The sequence below is a fragment of the Aulonocara stuartgranti genome (assembly GCF_965226115.1).
Source record: "Aulonocara stuartgranti genome assembly, chromosome: 16".
In the NCBI taxonomy this organism is placed as follows: domain Eukaryota; kingdom Metazoa; phylum Chordata; class Actinopteri; order Cichliformes; family Cichlidae; genus Aulonocara; species Aulonocara stuartgranti.
This window is the reverse complement of record NC_138952.1, coordinates 18,632,202-18,651,003: the sequence shown is the minus strand read 5'-3', so window position 1 is coordinate 18,651,003 and position 18,802 is coordinate 18,632,202. Positions and strand designations below refer to the sequence as shown.

Genomic DNA, 18,802 nt, shown 5'->3' with positions numbered 1-18,802 from the left:
TTTGGAAGAAGAGGGTAAAAGAACTCTTACCTTGAGTGAAATGTGTCTGTCATTATCATATGCTTCAGCAATCGATGAAATGAGAATAAAACTGTTGTCCATGTAATGCTTCTGACATTCAGGTGTATGTTTTGCAGTTGCGAGCATCTTTGCTCCGAGTATAATGACATAGTCTTTTATGTTCAAAAATATAAAAGAAGCTTGCTGCACTAGTTAGAGGTAGCTATTATTCCAGTCCTCGGCATCTCTATGGGGCTACAACAAAGGTAGACCCAATTTGAAAGAATATACCAAGGTGAAAGAGTGAATAATTCATGTTGAGTAAAATGTTCAAGCCCTCTGGCTTTATGCCCACTGGTAATTGGGACAACACCGCTCTGTCTATTTTGCTCGATCTCTCTTGTTGCTATGCTACCGAAGGGAATCTTGAGTGGGCCTGGATAGTGTATGGAATGAAAGTTGGACAGCCATGCAGTCTTCATAGCTGACAGCATCCCTTTATGTCTCTTTATGGTGAAATGTCCATCTGTTTACTTCTTATTGGGAGAGCAGGAAATGGTTAGATGTGTGTCTTTGTGCATTCCCAGGTTTAATTTGGTTCCTTTGCTTTGTTGTCTGCTGCTCTGACATTTTCGTTCTTGTGGTGTTTACTATAAATTTGTGTGTGTTTACATTGTTTCTGTGGGTGTATATACAAGGTTTTTTTCCAGCTTCATTTACTCTGTTCTTGTAAAGCATGTGGGAGATTATGAACAGTACAGCAACCAAAAATTGTTAGAATTAACAATGTTACTCCATTTTGATTTAATTGTTAACGTAAGTACTGTTATTAAATACTTGTATTTGTTTAAACTGGAAGGTTAGGTGGGCTGCTATGATTAATTTTAAGTCACTAGATGGGCAGTAGAGTCATGCTTGATATCCTAAAATCAAAGCTTATTCCATCTACTTGCTTTTTGTTCTGAATGTAGATTTTTGGGAGGAACTAATCCAGCGCTTAACAACATCAGAGGATCGAGTCATGCAGCAGTGGTTAAGACCAGAGTGTGAATGAACTAACAGGAAGTGGAAGTGAGGGCTTTCCCGTGCGTGTGTTTGTTTGTCTGCGCATAGCTGTATCACTATGCAAAGACACATTGTGTAACTATTTTTACCAGTAGGAGATGCCAAATGGCATTCGGGTCAATAAAACTATGGATTTGTAAATGTCACATGCCAGAGCACAGACCTAAATATTAATCTCAGATCCCAATCTTGATCTCTTCTCAGGAGTGAGCTCAGCCTTCCAACATACCGCCTCCTTTCACTGGGCTAAGATGAGTATTACCAGCGACGAAGTGAACTTCTTGGTCTACAGATATCTCCAAGAGTCAGGTTTGCCTCTCAAATGTCTTTTTTTTTTTTTTTCTTCTTTGTAAATTTAGGATGTAAGCACCATGTGAAAACACAGTGTTGCATTGCTCTTGATATATCAGCATGCTATTGTACTCAGGGATCTGAATTTAAAGGATCTGGATCAGTCCCGAAACCCTAGCTGTTGTCTTTTATTACTGTTTATTGAGACTGTCTGAAGCCATCTGGCAGTGTACAAGCTACTAGCAGCTCTGAGAGGTCAACACTGAAAATTGGCATGCCTTATTGTACTCTCAAATGTCATGCTTGTTATTCCATTTTGTTGTTGTATTCAATTACTCTTAGCTTTGATTGGATCAGACAAGACTTTTCTTTGAATATTTGTGTTGTGTTTGTGCACATCTTGTGCTTGGCACTCTGCTGTTAATGAATGTGAATGGTGTTTTGTTTTCAGGTTTCTCCCACTCAGCATTCACCTTTGGCATTGAGAGCCACATCAGCCAATCCAACATCAATGGAACACTAGTGCCCCCTGCTGCTCTCATCTCTATCCTGCAGAAAGGACTCCAGTATGTGGAGGCAGAAATCAGCATTAATGAGGTGAGGGCTGGGACCTGCTGTTACTGACTCCCACAGATGTCTTCTGTTGCTTAATGATACAAAGACAGACTTTGATCTTGATGCCGACTCGCTAGGGTAACTGCAAGTGCTTATTCCCCCCCCCCCCCCCACACACACACACACACATTTACGTCGTCTTGTACTGGAAGAAGCCCTGAAGTGTGTTTGTATTAGGCTGCCAATTAGGAAGCACTCTTCACCTTTGTAATTGACGATTATCAGGGAAACGAGACGAGTCACTAATTAAAAACCACACCCCTCCACCATGCGTTCTTAACTCCTCTTGTGATGACAGGACGGCACGGTCTTTGACGGTCGACCGATTGAGTCACTGTCGCTCATTGACGCGGTGATGCCAGATGTGGTGCAGACGCGGCAGCAGGCCTTCCGCGACAGACTAGCCCAGCAGCAGACCACCTGTACCATAACAGCTTCAACCTCTGGAATCCAGTCCAATGCGCCAAAAAATGGAGAAGCCACTGTCAATGGCGAGGAGAATGGTACTCACAACATGAGTAAGTTGAACATTAATATCGTTGGTCGCAGCTTACAGTCACTACATTTTGTCTCTTAACTTTAACCCAAATATCTGAGTCATGACAGAAATGGTGACTCATGTAATACATTTCTGAGATCTGTTAATGTGACCTCATTGTGTTACAGATGTGTGTCAAGCTCACAGTCAGTTACTGTATATTCAGTTATGTCTGTAGCAGTGATAGCCATTTTCCATTGCCCAACATGTGTGAAGTAATATATGATGCATAGGTCAGAGTCTTCTTACTGGAATATAACAGCTTGAGAGTTGCTTTTAAAATTAGAGATGTCATAGTAGTTGAAGCACATCAATATATACTTTAGTTGACTTTTTTGAATAGATTACTGATTTTCTTTGTTGGCCCCCTGTTGCTTGAAAAGTAATATATTCACCTCCTTTGACAATTGTCTAAACTAAATACTGTAAACATTAATGGTAAATCTACACAATGCTTAAAACTTGCTGAGAATTGTAGGCAAATCTGTGTTTTGCGTGTATGTTAATGTACATAAAATATGTATCTGTCCACTCCTCAGATAACCACAGTGAGCCTATGGAGATGGATGTGGATGTTGAGATACCAGCCAGTAAAGCTACAGTACTCAGAGGCCACGAGTCTGAAGTTTTCATCTGCGCCTGGAACCCTGTCAGCGATCTGTTGGCCTCAGGGTCAGTCTCTGTCTGTGCTGAAACACATCTTAATTCATCCTGCATGAATCGTACTGTATTGTATTTACGCTGTGGTGTAAGACATCTAGCTTTATAAAAAAACACTGCTGATAGGTTGTATTTCCACAATCATTTGACCGCCTCCTGTTATGTTGGTTGGTTCAGTTCGGGGGACTCCACTGCCAGGATCTGGAACCTGAACGAGAATAATAACTCGATCTCCACCCAGCTGGTGCTGCGCCACTGTATCCGAGAAGGTGGCCAGGATGTTCCCAGCAACAAAGATGTCACCTCCCTAGACTGGAATGTAGGTTTCAGATCATACATCACATCTTTCCTCTCGTACCTTTACCATCTGGTAAACAGGCAGTGCCGTCAGGTAACAGTTCTGTTATGTTGTCGTCCAACAGAGCGATGGGACTCTCCTGGCAACAGGCTCGTATGATGGATTTGCCAGGATATGGACAAAGGATGGTATGTCCTCCATCATTGTCACACATTGTTGTTTCTTTTGCCATTAGATTTTTATTTTTTGACATTGTTGATGTGAAAAATGTAACCTTCGTGACAATTTTGTGAGGGATCTTTTCTAAGAGAAACTGATATTACTCTTATCCATTAGGAAATCTGGCAAGCACATTGGGTCAACATAAAGGGCCCATATTTGCACTCAAGTGGAACAAGAAGGGGAACTGTATTCTCAGCGCTGGTGTAGATAAGGTACTCCTAAAGATCCCCAGGCGTGGATTTGTCTTTCACTAATAATATCCTTGTGTTTTGGGGGGTTTTGTTTGCTTTTTTTGTTTCAAACCAGCCTTTTTTTGCTCATCAGACAAAGACTAAATCTCTGACATATCATTTTCTCATATCCATAGCCTAAAATTCTTAACAGTATTAAAAACAGGGAAAGAAACCTGAAATTTTTGGCTCCCACATTAAATTTTCTTATCTGTCTTTTACGATTAATTTGTCTTTTTTATAGCACAACAGACATTTAATCAAATGGAATGGAGTAAAACTTTACCAAGAAAGGTTAAGCAAACTGAGTCGGTGACATTAACTGCAGATGGGTTTATGGACCATCGAACGACAGATGAGGCATGTGCATTTGTGCAGAAAAGTTGAGCTTGTGTTTTAAAATGCAATTGTAACTTTTCCAGACGACAATCATTTGGGACGCACACACAGGAGAAGCCAAACAGCAGTTCCCTTTCCACTCAGGTAAAGCGAATTCATGTATCCAGATAAATGACTGTTATAGATAATGAATATGATACAAAGTGACTGCTGCTCAGTTGCGATCGTGCAACCCTAATGAGTATGGATTTGTGCACAGCCCCAGCACTGGATGTTGACTGGCAGAACAACACCACGTTTGCCTCTTGCAGCACAGACATGTGCATCCACGTATGTCGACTTGGCAGCGACCGCCCCCTCAAGACTTTCCAGGGCCACACGGTGAGCAGCTTTTCTGACCCCATCTCTCTCTCACACTAACTTTAGTTCTACCTCAACATACATGCTAATGAGCATTGTTTTGCAGAATGAAGTTAATGCCATTAAGTGGGACCCATCAGGTATGCTGCTTGCCTCCTGCTCGGATGACATGACCTTAAAGGTAAGACCAGTCTCCGGTCTTGGAGGTTAAAGAAAACAAACACATTGATTTGTATTCATACATACTTTGCTCTTGCCATTCCCCTCACGTGCAGATTTGGAGTATGAAGCAGGAGTCATGTGTCCATGACCTCCAGGCTCACAGTAAAGAAATCTACACTATCAAGTGGAGCCCCACAGGCCCCAGCACAAATAACCCCAACGCCAACATCATGCTTGCCAGGTAGGAGATTGACTATATATAACTCTCATTCAATACCGATCACACGGGTCAACTTTTAATGAAGTCCTGGCTTGTTGTGTTCACTATGAGCTGTGTGTATGTTGAACCTTATAGATGTGTTTGCGAAGGCCACAAGCCCCGATGCTTCTTGATGATAAGAAACTATGTCTCATTCTGCATTTACTTTAGTCTTCAGTAAATTTAGAGTTTGATATAACAGGCAATGTGAAATAGGTTAGGACATGGCCTTTAAAAACTGAAATGATGCAAATGGGTAGCTTTCAATAATGGAATTTTTTTTCCCGTGTCTTCCTCTGCAATATAAAGCAGTGGAAATAAAAACTAGCATTTATTGAAGAAACTGATTATTAGGATGCTTTGATGCTGCTTAACCATCTGATTCCTATCCTCTGTTCTCCACACAGCGCTTCTTTTGACTCTACAGTGCGACTGTGGGATGTTGAACGAGGAGTTTGTATTCATACACTGACCAGGCACCAGGAACCGGTCTACAGCGTGGCCTTCAGCCCTGATGGCAAACACCTAGCCAGCGGCTCCTTTGATAAATGTGTCCACATTTGGAATACTACGGTAAGAGCCGGACTGGAATTTATACTGTGCCAAACGACAGAGAAGAGACAATTAACTGTCATTTGTTTGTGGCTTTGTTTCAGACTGGAGCCTTGGTGCACAGCTACAGGGGTACTGGCGGCATCTTCGAGGTGTGCTGGAACAGCACCGGAGACAAAGTTGGTGCCAGTGCCTCAGACGGCTCGGTAAGCTGTTTTGATTTTAGTTTTAATTTCAAATAAAACAAAAATGTCAGAAAGCTCTCACGACCAATATTTGAAGAACAGCGAGTAAAAATGCAGACTTGAAATGTAATATTATAGCTATCTAATTTTTATTTATTTATTTTGACATTCTAGGTTTGTGTTCTCGATCTCCGAAAATAGCCCACTTGATGATTAATCCTGGATTGTGGAGAAAAATGCCTTCTCCTGCCATCAGCAAACACACACTCATTGCTCAAGAAAGGCTGTAAAGGTGAACTGAATGAAAACTCTCACCGGAATAAAACCAGATCACTGCAGCGGTTTTAACTCCAACTGAATTCAGCGCACCCTCCAGTCGATGTGTGTATTTTATGAGAAGCCTGTTTGAGACATAGCGGAAGCTGGCTAAGAGATTCCCCTAGACTGGACACAACTCGCTGGGTGCATCCATGTATTAAAATGGTTCCTTATGATGAAGTGCTGCGATCCCCACGGGCCACTGGTCCACCGTTTTCGGGTTGTGAGGGTAGAAACACGGATGAGCCGAGATATATAAAGACAAAAGTGTTATTGAGACACTGGTGTTTGGCTGTGAGAGGAAACAAATTGCGAGGAACTTCATGTCGTAATGAAGTAACACAACGAAAGTAGCTGATACTGAAAACTGAAGCACTGCTGCTGTCTGTTGACACAGTGCTTAATTTCTCCCCAGTGGAGAAACGTTTGTTTCAAGAGTAATTCTTCCTTTTCTTTTCTTTTTTCCTTTGTTCCTCCGTCTTTTCTTTTTTTGTATCTATTTTCCACAGATGGATTTTTGAAAATCAAACTGAATGTGCCGCTATGAGGTAGTTCTTAGCTCCTTTTTAACATCAGGTTCAACAACACAAAAGGAAAGGCCTGCCAAGAAATTGTCCTAACTTCCAAAAATGACCTGTTTGATTCAGTCGTCAGAAAACGTCATTCTGTGGACAAGATGTGAAAAGTGTGCTTTATACAGAGAATTATCTGCCACTCTAGATGTAAATTTAAAGAATGTAAAGATGTAAATTAGATTCATACACAGACTTATATACTGTGTATATATGTTTATATACAGCACACTTTATTGCAATCCTGTAGGGGCTTTTTAATGGCTAGAGCTATCAGATCTTTGCTGATAATTCAAGACAAGACCACTCTTTAAATGAAGTGCATATCTCATGAGCTTCTTATGTTGCAGCCTTTCTGAAATCTGCCAGTCGTATCCATTTGATCGAGCTTACTTTTCGTTAAGTGAATCACAGAAAAAACATCAAGGAAAATGGCTTGAGCATTGTTGTTCTTCTCTGCTGATCACTAAAAGCCATGGAGGAAATGTACACCGCATCATCTGCATTTGGGAAGTTCTCTTGTTAAAGATTTTAGCAGTCATCACTATCCTACTTAGCCTGCTGCTTTTATTTCTGTTTTGTGTGTAAAACAAGTCATCACGGGACTCACAAACCTGTAACTGCCAAGCAGACAAGCAAGGAAAGTTTCTGCAGCTTGTTTTATTATTAGCATGGTTCCTCTCTGGCACTTTTCCTCTGATCAGCCTACTGAAAATTCTGATCATTTGACCAGGAGGTGGATTTTATGCAAAAGCCTTGCTGTTGTTTAAATTTTTTTTCAGGTGTGCTGAGCTTGAAATGTGTTGTGAGCAGTATGTCTGCCTGCTTGGATGTAAAGTAAAAGTATCTTCAAGCGAACCTGCTACCACTTTGATTTGCCTTTTTAGCTTTTAATATTTTTTTAAATTTCATTTTATTGTTTGATTTTATTTGTTTTTGTCTCACTTTTTGTCAGCTTCAGCAGGAGCAACATGAAGTGCACTTTTGTATCGGTGGGCTCAGAAAAAAAATCACATTTTGCTGAAAGTCAAGGTCCAACTATTTGTTTTTATTTTTTTGTTTTTTTTTAATGTCACAATTGGATACTAATGGGTGTTTAATTTTTTTTTGACTACTTTTTTTTTTAATTTGCTAAGAGCCATTATTGTCTGTGTCAGACTGAGCATTGGGCTGTAGGTCAGTGGCCATTCTTGGCATGCTAAGGAGCCCAATATGGAATAAGCGCTGTGACGGCTACTATCTTTTTCACCCTGATCCAGGGTCTGTCACCTGTTTCCAAGAAAAAAAAACATTGAAGTCATTCAGTGTCTCAAATAAATTACTCTATTTTGATAACAGAACTCAAGCCTTTGTCTTGAATTGTGTGTTTTCCCCCTTTTTTCTTGAGCTCATTAACATGTTGTAGATTTGGGGAAAAATTGAAAGGTTTTTGAGTCAAAAGTGTAAAAGATATTTAGATATTTAATATAGCATGAAATACATGTGTGTAAAAATACAACATGGACACCTGGCAATACAATAACTTTCTTTTAAGATTAGTTATTTAGCTTATTTCATTTTGTGGGGCTTTTACAGCTTAATGAAAATGATTCTTGTCACAAAATCAGTGTATGCAATTTAAAGAATTTGAAGAAATGCTTCTTCAAGCACTTAAAGTACTTTTAAAGGTCAGCCGTGTTCATTCTGGGACTGTTGAGTTGATGGGTCTGAAACGTAGCACTTTTGTTTTTTTTCTTTTTATGGAAAGGGATTTAAAAAAAAAAAAAAAAGGATTGGACTCAGGAATGAGGCTTAGTCTGTCATACCAAATAATGAAACTCATGACCAGTTCAAATCTCAGCAGGAAAACAAAGGCTTAATGGGAGACCATCTACAAAAAAAGTGACCACAAAAGCAATGCGGTGCAGCAAAGTGGAGGAAGGTGGTTTGTGGACGACCCCAGTTAGTGCCTCACAGAGTTCTCCAAGGATTCTCCGTCTGCGTCTACATCCTCATAGTCTTGTAGCTCGCTGGAAATGTGGATTTCAACTGTACTAGACTCTGAACCTAGCAAGACAAAATAGGGGTAGATTACTTGGTGCTTCTGCGCATTACACCAACTCAGCTTATCAAAACTGCGTATTTGTGTTAACATATATCTTTCCATGTAGCTTTTAATGTGGAAATGATGATTTGTGGTTTTTAAATGCATTAAAAAAAAACATGGTCTATAAACAAGAATGGGGGGAAAAAACATATTCTTTCAAAGATTAACTTTATTTTTTAATATACTTAACATGTCAGGGACACTGGTGGTACAAAGCACTGAAAGGATTTTGTCCATGAGGTGTACGGTGCACAATTGTCACTCAGGGATAAAATTAACATGAATATGCTGCAAATGCACATAAGTGTTGAGCTACAGTACATATAGATATAACTGGGAGTTGTTTCCACGATATTCAAAAGGACTCAGCATATAAAGTTTGAATATTCACAATGAAAAATTAGCTGAACTTTAAAACAGCTTTTGAGGGACTATAGCGTTATAATCTCTTCAAATTATAAGTTAGAATTGCTGCTATATTATGCACTGTCAAATTATAGACCAATTTGTGTTGCTGTACTTGATACAATTTATATATATTTTTTTAATAAGCTGGTGCAGCTTAATGGATGCTTAGCATAAATTGAAAATTGTGTTATCACAGCTTGTCCAGAGCAGCTTCAATTCCTTTTTGCAGTTTTCACATCCTTTTTTTAGCGCATGTGGCAGAGAATGAATCACAGAGCAGATGTGAAGCAGTGCGTCACAGTAAGTTGCAAACGTGTTTGTGAAATACATTGCTGGAAAGTCAAAGAATGAACTCGTCATTTTCTTTTTTCGATGTAATCTGCATACTACATCGAACGCTTTAGGTACGCCTCACTTGTACGGGGTTGGACCCTCTCTTGCCTTCAGAGCTGCCTTAATTCTTCATGCAAGGAATCAACAAGGTGTTGGAAACATCGCTCAGATTCTGCTTCATATTGCCATGATAGCATCGCACAGTTGCAGCAGATTTGTTAGCTCCACATCCATAATGCAAATCTGTTCCACCAGATCCCAAAGGTGCTCTATTGGATTAAGATCTGGTGACTGTGGAGGCCATTTGAGTACAGTGAACTCCTTGTCGTGTTCGAGAAATCAGTTTGAGAAATCTGAGTCTTGACAGGAAGCGTGGGGATGGAGGCAACTGTGAGAAGATGGGTACACTGTGGTCATGATCAGATGAACATTGTCAGCAACAATACTCGGGCAGGCTGTGGCATTTAAACGCTTAGTGAATAATAAGGGGGGCAAAATGTGACAAAAAAATATGCCACACACCATTACATCACCTGAGCTTTGATACAAGTTAGGATTGATCCATGCTTTCATGTTGTTCATGCCAAATCCCAGCTTTTCTGAATCATCAGACCAGGCAACTTCATTATTTTTAAATTTAAAAATACATCTTCTATTGTGGTGAGCCTCTGCAAACTGTAGCCTCACTTTCCTGTTCTTAGTTGACAGGAGTGGCACCAAAGTCTATTCTTCTGCTGTGGTAGCCCCTCTGCTTCCAGGTTTGATGTGTTCTCTTCTGCCATAGTTATTTTGAGTTACTGTTCCCTCCCTATCAGCTTGAAGGAGTCACTCTTCTATGACTGCTGGCATTAAGAAGGCATTTTCATACAGAGAAGTGCTGCTTACTGAATATTTTCTCTCTTTTGGACATTAAACCCTAGAGATGGTTGTGTGGGAAAATGCCAGAAGGTCAGCAGTTTCTGAAATACTCAGACCAACCCCTTTGGCTCCTACAATAATGCCGTGTTCAGAGTTACTTAAATCACCTTTCTTCCCCATTCTGATGCTTGAACTTCAGCATATCATCTTAATAATGTCTGGATGCCTAAATGTATTGATTTTCTGTCATGTGATTGGTTGATTCGATATTTACATCAAGCAGTTAAACAGGCGTACCTAATAAAGTGGCTGTTGAAAGTATATATGCAGAATCTAATCTCCTTATTTTTCCTGGCTAAAAGTCAGTATCAGACAGAGTGATGTATTCTACCTGTTTTTCTTTCTTATTGGCTTCCACTGCTCTGTTTATTATCTGCACTTAATGCGCTGTGTGATAGCTTGGCACCAGAGTAGCACCTTGAAAAACTGCAGCTGATGAAATTACACAGCATGTCAGTCATCTATAAATAAAGCAACACATTCAGAGCGATAGCAGCAAAGTTCTAATCACTTTAGTTCATTCTCCACAGAAAATCTTTTAACTTCCTGTGCTCTGCAGTTTCCCATTGCTGTTGCATTCAGTACAAATCAAAAAGAAGAAATGAAGACAATTGTGGAGGGTGTTGCGTAACGTCACAACATGATTCATGGTTCCACCCAGTAAGCGTCAGCTACAGTACAGCAGTACAATATAAAATTCTATTTAAAATGAATCACAGCGAGCTTTATGTTTGCTTTAGTGGCTCTCTACTGTGACTAGGCCATTGCAACACCTTGATAAAGCTCATTTATTTTTAAAAAAGACAAAACAAAACATAACAGTATTCAGATCTCAAAGAAAATACTAAACCGTGCTTCATATTAAGGGGAGGTAGCCCATACAGTATATGATGCTGATATCTTTTTAGCATCACCAGCCCTGATATACTGGCGAGCTGCTACCACCATTGACATGCCGTTTACCTTCTGAGAGGACGCTGATGGCATCAGAGTGGTGTTGCCCGTTTCCCATCATGTTCTTCTGTGATTCCTGGACGTGACTCTGGTAAAGCAGAGTAGTTCCCACCACAGGGTTATGGGAAGTCATGTTAGCTGCTGAAGTAGAGACAGAGTCCCAGACCAGCTCCCTCCTCTGCTGCAGGCTGAAGTCAATGTCAAAGCCTGTCCAGCCATGAAAGGCCAGGGTGTTAAGGAAAGCCTGCATGGGGTTCAGTATACCCTGAAAGAGTGGAATATAAAGGTTTTCAAGGGATTGCATGCAGGTTAAAGTAGCGTGCTGTACGCTGGTTTCCTGTTAAAACCCACCATGATAAACCATGTGATGAGCGCTGTGTTCCTGATATTCCTCAAACTATTGTCACTGATGTCTATCTGCATCTCCAGGTAGAAGAGGAGGCTCTCATTAATGATGTTGGGAACCCAGCTAAAACATCGGAGAAGAAAAAACCCCCACATCTTATTACAAGAACATTAAAATGTTAATGATGTTTCTTATTTACAAATCATTGAAAAGACCTAATGGTTAGGTATAAAAAGTTTGAAATCACAAATAATTGTTTTGCATGTTTTGGCCTGTTTACTGAAATTGAAATATTGAAATCTTTAAGCAGGCTTGGCTTTAGTTTCTGTGACTGTGTGAGTTTTAAAAATCAATTTGCCCTCAGGTTCATCCTCATAAACACAAAATTTAATGCAGTTAAATTTAAGTTATTAAAAGAATACTGGATTAATAACTTCTCGACCTAGCCTCCGAAATATAACCTGGCCTTTCTTACAGTGTGAAGTTGCCAAAAAACTTGCCAAGACTGATAATTTGCTGTCAGTGGAAAGAATTAGTCTGGATCACCCATCCATAAAACTACAACGTTTTTTACATTCTGGTTTTTAAACCGGTTAAACCTTAGGCAGTATATAAAAGACAGGCATACAGTCATGGGAAAAAGGTTTCTCATTATTTTATGCAGTCCTGTGGAAAAATAAGTGCACCCCACGATTCAATAGCTTGTAGAAACACCTTTAGCAACAATAACTTGAAGTAATTGTTTTCTGTATGACCTTTGCAGTCTCTCACATCAGTGTGGAGGAATTTCAACCCCATCTTCTTTACATCATTGCTTCAATTCATTGAGGTTTGTAGGCATTTGTTTATGCACAGCTCTCTTAATGTGTTGCCACAGCATTTCAGCACTGACGTCTGGAATTTGACCGGGCCATCACAACACTTTTCTTTTTTAACTGTTCTGTTTTAGATTTTTTCAGCCAAACTTCAGTATGACAGATGGCCTTACATTTCACTCATTTCACAGACATTTTAATATTATGATATTTAGAGGAGTTCATGAACATTTGCCATGCTAAATGAGGCCTGTAGAGTCCGATATCTAGCTAATGGGTTGTTTGCAATTAATCTGAGCATTGCATTGGGTCTGTATTTTGAATTTATTGGGGAATTGTGGCATTGTTTACACACACCTGGATGCTTCAGCCCAGCAAGCTACCAAAACTTCACAGAATAAACTTCACAGGTTATTCACAGGGTGTCGTTCGAGAGTTGGGGCTTTCTCCCAATTATTGTAGGATCTTTACTTTGAAACAGCTGTTGTTAGTGATTTGATGCTGCATAATAACATTGAATTGAACTGAATTAACAGTGGAAACACTCAGGTTGTTCTTAAAGTTCAGTGGACTCTTTGCCATTTTGTTTTGTACATAGTCACCATGAAACTGGGTTAGGTTTGAGAGGTGGAGCTGAATGAGAAATTGAGGACACGTCACACTGATATGGTAGCAACTTCTAAACCACTTGGCAGCTGCACTCTATAATTGTCCATTTTTAATCCAAACAGTACCATGATTTTATAAAATGATGCTATTTTGTGTTAAAAGAGACATGAAAAAAGCAAACGAGACCAGAAACTCTTTAGCAAAGTGTTCACTCAGCTCAGAAATCAAGTGAGATTTTTCTGTATTATACGGTGCGGTTCATGGGTCAAACAAAGGTGATTTAACATGTGGATAGATTCATTTTGTTTCATCTTATCAGTGCATTTTCTGTCTATGTTAACAGGCTGCCGGCTCGTAGCACTAGATTTATATTTACTACATAGCAAGAAGCACTTATTTCCGTCCCAAAACTAGTTCTTAACTTACCAAATAAAGAACACCAGCATAATTTTAAAGAAGCGCATTTTTATCTCACTCGCCAGCCGCCTCTCATTTTCCGTATAGATTCCTTGTCGTCCTTTCAGCAAAGATGTCACTAGGCGAGAGAGATGAGAAAGCATCTTATTTCCCCTCATTTACATGTGTAAGAAGTTGCATTTGTCAGAGAAATTCGAGAGCGAGGAACTCACCAGTAGATACGGTCCGATTAAAAAACACAGGGTTGGCTATGAGAACGAGCAGCATCGGTGCGTATGTGGTGACATAGTGAGGAATAGCATGTTGGAGGCCCTGCTCACAGCTGGGAGAAGAAAAAAAACATGAGAAATAGTTCATTCAGCATCAAAAATCAACTTTGTGATAGTTAACAGAATTATTGTAATATTTCTCTACGTCAGAAAATGCTGTACTTAACACTTAATAAAAGCCATACAACAGCAGACTTTTTCTATGGAAATAATGACGTTTTTTAAGACATGGTTAGAACCACTGATATGTTTGATAAGTTCTCTGCTGTTATGTTATTGTGGCTGTTAATATGTGAACACGAAAATGTTAATTTTCTATTTTTCCACCAACGGATGCTTAAATGTGCCTGTCAGCAGGACAGCAGTCAGTGGTATCTTACTCAGAAATAGATGGATAGTACAGCATGGCCACTCCTTCAACACACAGCAGCACAGCCAGGCCCCATGTAATCATGTGGTAGAGTATAATGGTGCTGTTGGGGGAGAAGAAAAAACCAAAGTCATGAGACCAAGCTCACACTACGTGTTGTCGTTCTTTATCTTGAGGATATTTTCCCCCATTTATTTGTTGTACAAAATGCAATTGAATAAGACTGAGTGGGGAGAGAAGTACGAGAGGCTTGTAAAACTCAGACTATAGCAACAATAGACAGCATGGAATCCTGCACCTTTAGTTTAGAATAAAAGAGTTGATTCAAACCAGTTTTATCTTGTGAAAACCAAAATATAAAAATACAGGTGGCAGTTGAGCATTGTGAGAGAAAAATGTTTCACACTCTGCTTGGTAAAAATATACTGCTTCAACTTGCATCCTATCAGAGGAGAAGCTAAGGTGATAATGAATTGCGAATGGAAGGTGAGGTGGGGGGAACCTGATTCCCGCAGATGTTTTCACCACCAGGAAGACGTCAACCGCATAACAAAAGGTCCACCAGAAAGAAGCGCTAAAAAACAACTGGATCCACATCTGCAACACATAAATTGCATGCCTTACACTTATTTTACAGATCATAATAACTGATAAAGATGTGTTGTTTACTTGGCTTATCAGCTATTTGTGTCATGTGTGATGATGCATTAAACAAGATGACCTCTTCTGTGCGTGAAGTGAATATTATTGGAACGAACAAATCTAAGTGTATTTTTCTATGATAATTTTTCTAATGTAAAAGTTATTGCTATCCTTTTGTCTTAATAACTACACATCTCTGCTTTCAACATCTGTGTTATCAAGGCATATATAAGTCTATCTCACTATTGCAAAAAAATACATACTGCGCTGCCTACGCAGAAGACTTCTGGCCAGACATCAGTGTTGTTGACTACTGAGATGTGGTCGACGATGTTTGGCAGACCTAGCCACACAGATGATCTTACAATGACACCTGCAAGAAGGAAACAGTGCATGATATTTAATTGTAGCTGCTGAGGAGGAAATCCCGCTTTGCAAGCAAATATAATTAAGGCGAAAACATTACCAGGAGATGTAAACTTGGTGTGGGTTTCATTACTTTTAAAACACCACAGATTTATTATTTTCAGCTTTTATTATTAAGTGCTTTGACTAATTAGATTTAAGTGGCAGCGTCCTTTCAAGAGTTATTTTACAATGTGGAAATATTAACGCCCACCAGGTGTGTTTTATAAGGGTGTTTCCATTTCCTCCATGAAACTTCCTAGCTTCACTGCCGAATGGAACAATGGAAGCACTCCCAGAATCTTTATTACTGTTCTGTATTTCATTTTAATCTGTGTCATCAGCAGGTTTCAAGCTGCTACCCTGCAGCGGTGCATGAATCTCCATGGGCACCAAGTACACAGAAATCAACCCATTTAGAAAAAAAAAGAGGTTGGGATGCTGTGTACAATTTAAGTTAAAGAAATTAATGTATACAATTTAAAACATTTAAAACCTTTGTTTAAATGAAAAGGTTAAACGTTAAAGCTTTAATGACATGTCCATTCTGGATTTGAATGGACATGCCATCAGTGAAAGTTACAAGTCACCAGAAAATCACAGGTTTTGCAGATGTTGGCAAATATGATGGAAAAGAGAATAAAACAATACTGAGATATAAAGTTTTTCTCTTTGTTTGCACTCCTTCTGAAACCCAAAGACTGTTACCAGACTCAACAGCAGCTCAAATACCAGTGAGTTTGAAATGTTAAAATATAATACACTTGACCACTTTCCAGCATTGTTAATGAGTCCCACTTTGTTCCAGACAAACAGTGTTTGGCCCACATTTACTTTGTTGATATCTGCTCACTCTATTAATTAGCAACATCATAAGTACTCAGAGAGCATCTCAGGAGGGGTTTGCCACTCTTTGATAGACTGCCTACAAGAATAACATTTCTCAATATAAAAATTCAAAGAATATGGTTGCATTCTTTACAGTATGCAATAGCATCAAAGATTCAGAAGATGCAGACTACTCGATTCAACAAAGTCAAAAACTATACTGAATAGTTGAAATCCCAAGAAACTGTGGAAGCTTATTTTAGCCATAAAAAAGAGCCAACCACAAGTCTACATTTTGAGTTACTAAGTCAACAATTTGAGATCATAGCACAAAATTTCAATTTATGAATGTCAAAAACAAGCTTTCAAAGAACTAAATAGTGACTTGGACATTAACACTAACTTTAACCACTGGCCAACAGCACAGTTTATTGCTGCATTCACAAATGTGAGCTGAACCTCTACAATGCAAAGGGGGAAAAATACATACAAGATCCAGAAACACTGGTGCCAACTCTGGGTCACGCTCATTTAAGATGGGCATAGGTGAAGTGGAAAACTCACTGTTGCATACCATGCAATCATGCTCTACTAACCGTTCTGTGAAGGCCTATTTAGTGATGAAAGATTCACATGCAGGCACTGGAAAGACCTTATAAGGCCTTACTTATTTCAGCAAGACAATGTCAAACCAAACCCTGCATTTTCTCAAACATCAGTAAATAATATTTGGTGAACGAGTATGTGAAGGAAACTGGCCCGCTGTCACTCATCTAAAAAAAAAAAAGGTGCTGGCATCAAATTCAAAATCTAAACAATTTTCAAAATCCAATAATTGCTTTCTCACAGATAAGGATTTCAACAAAAATACATATGAAATAATCTAAACAATCATACTAAATACTGTTTTTATTTACATTTAATTTTTTTACATTTGTATTTGGAAAGATTATCGTGTCATCCCTGTGTGACTTTGAGAAATCCGCCGCATTCCAATCAATCTAGGCCAAGTAAAAGTGCAGCATCTTCTGAGTTATTTCATCACTCACATGAGAGGATCCCGATTCGTTCTTTTGATTTTAATTGAATTCATGACCCTGGGCACACATTTTATCTTGTAAAAATATATGTAGCATCGACTATTGCAGATTAAATCTCACACTTTTCTTTTAACAGACACATTTCTCATAGTTGCACCTATGCAATGCAGTGCAACAAAGGGGTTAAAAGGAAAGTATGTGCGTGCGTAATTAGATCCAGCAAGCAAAACCACGCTGCGAAAACTAACTCGCTCTTTGCCTCAACTATGAAGAGAAAAAGTAGGTCAATGCCAGCAGTTTCTTCTCTACCTGTGCATCCCAATATGTCACATATACTGATGATGAACAATATCCGCGAGGAGGACGCAGGCCTTGGCAGAGGATACTGCCCGAGTCTTCTGTATCCTTTGCGTTTTGGTAGAATTTGTAAAATAGCGAATAAGAGGCTTAAAGCCGCGCTTCCCAGACTTAAAGCGCCGAATAAGACGGGCTGAAAAGTGACCACAAACTCTGTCGCCGCGTCTCGGTTCGGGCAGCAGAAAGTCTCCATCCGCGGAGATGCCATGATGGACTGAAGGAAAAAGCAGCGCGGAGAAAGAGAAAGGAAGAAAATGAACTACCGTGCCAGAAGAAAGAAGACAAAGAAAAGAAAATGAGAGGAAATGACTGAGTCCATGACCCAACTGAGAAATCACGGGGTTGAATCATCATGTGCTTCCATTTAATCCCTGCAGTTGTAGCTTAACTGTGTCACACAAAGCAAGAATCCGACAAAGCGCCGTTGTTTGAAAAGGTCTTAAAAGGGGTGGCTTCATCACAGTACTCTGTGTATTTATGTATCAGTTTAAACGATTTACAGAAAAGCCCGCAAATGCACAAAACATCACAATATTATGATCTTATTATATTATATTTACATTAGTGTATAAAAATATATGTAAATCAACCAATTAGTCCCCATTTCTGCTGTTAACCCCTTTGCATGACTAATTCCGCTCATTAGAGAAATAGTACTTTTTTACACAGGACGTGAAATACCACACAGACATCCCCAAACATTTAATCTCTGTCAGTCTCTTGGACAGCTGAAAGTTTCAAGCCGGACAGGTGTTGTGCCAAAAAGTGATTTCTGATGTTTCTGTGCGTTTTTATGTGTAATATATTTGCTTATTTTGTTAAACGGACTGTAGTCCATTGAATTTTTAAACAGTGTTAACAAAGAAATGTCCCATTTGTAAATATCTTTATGGCTCTGCGTTATTGTACCCGCATTATAATCAATTCAGGCCTCTATGGCCATTTAAAATATCTTCATAAAACCGTGATGTTGTATTTGTTGATCTTTCTGCTGCCCTCTCAGCCAGAGCTCTTTTGAAAAAGACATTTTTAATGTTAATGACAGTTTTTACCCAGATGAATAAAGGATATATAAAAGTCTCTTTGCCGAAAAACCGACTGCAGCTTCTACCTTGTGACTTGAATTCTCTTTCTGGCTCAGAATGACTTGATATCATTCATCATAGATATGTTTGACCAACAAGTCACTTACATCAGTTTTTAGGCAAATACAGGAAACCACTTGTTGTTAGTTGCTTTTTGGCACAACACGTGATTAAGAAGTGTTCTCTGTAAAGGCAGAAGATCTATGCCCTCCTCCTGGAGGTGATGCAAACCCCTTCATGTCTGCGTGCATAAA

The 18,802-nt window shown here is 39.3% G+C and overlaps 2 protein-coding genes across 4 annotated transcripts in view; one reads left to right on the top strand and one right to left on the bottom strand.

Annotated features, from left to right (window-relative positions):
* The window catches only part of tbl1x (transducin beta like 1 X-linked), a 23,817-nt gene extending 15,811 nt beyond the window's left edge, over positions 1-8,006 (top strand). The window contains exons 2-16 of one of the 3 annotated variants that reach the window (XM_082509067.1): positions 972-1,071; positions 1,270-1,374; positions 1,808-1,953; positions 2,270-2,489; positions 3,049-3,181; positions 3,347-3,488; positions 3,592-3,655; positions 3,804-3,901; positions 4,342-4,402; positions 4,518-4,639; positions 4,725-4,799; positions 4,894-5,021; positions 5,447-5,612; positions 5,696-5,797; positions 5,951-8,006. In XM_082509067.1, the coding sequence (XP_082365193.1) occupies positions 1,317-1,374; positions 1,808-1,953; positions 2,270-2,489; positions 3,049-3,181; positions 3,347-3,488; positions 3,592-3,655; positions 3,804-3,901; positions 4,342-4,402; positions 4,518-4,639; positions 4,725-4,799; positions 4,894-5,021; positions 5,447-5,612; positions 5,696-5,797; positions 5,951-5,977 (1,542 nt within the window). In that variant the 5' untranslated portion in view covers positions 972-1,071; positions 1,270-1,316 and the 3' untranslated portion in view covers positions 5,978-8,006. Of the gene's footprint in view, positions 1-971; positions 1,086-1,269; positions 1,375-1,807; positions 1,954-2,269; positions 2,490-3,048; positions 3,182-3,346; positions 3,489-3,591; positions 3,656-3,803; positions 3,902-4,341; positions 4,403-4,517; positions 4,640-4,724; positions 4,800-4,893; positions 5,022-5,446; positions 5,613-5,695; positions 5,798-5,950 lie in introns of all 3 variants that reach the window. The other 2 variants (XM_082509066.1, XM_082509065.1) reach the window with 2 other exon arrangements.
* Positions 7,712-18,802, bottom strand: gpr143 (G protein-coupled receptor 143). Its single transcript, XM_082509069.1, has 9 exons — positions 17,416-18,802; positions 15,097-15,206; positions 14,694-14,788; positions 14,202-14,294; positions 13,765-13,874; positions 13,562-13,670; positions 11,717-11,834; positions 11,375-11,630; positions 7,712-8,712 (listed from the first exon to the last, which is right to left on the bottom strand). Exons 1-9 carry the CDS (start codon positions 17,669-17,671, stop codon positions 8,609-8,611), a joined length of 1,251 nt encoding a protein of 416 aa, XP_082365195.1. The 5' UTR covers positions 17,672-18,802; the 3' UTR covers positions 7,712-8,608.

Excerpts from the sequence above, each read along its gene's own strand:
- gpr143 (XM_082509069.1), bottom strand. The coding sequence starts at position 17,671 with ATGGCATCTCCGCGGATGGAGACTTTCTGCTGCCCGAACCGAGACGCG. Across the intron at positions 14,789-15,096 it reads TCTTCTGCGTAGGCAGCGCA|ATGTGGATCCAGTTGTTTTT; the intron begins GTATGTATTTTT and ends TATGTGTTGCAG. Across the intron at positions 14,295-14,693 it reads AAAACATCTGCGGGAATCAG|CACCATTATACTCTACCACA; the intron begins GTTCCCCCCACC and ends CTCCCCCAACAG.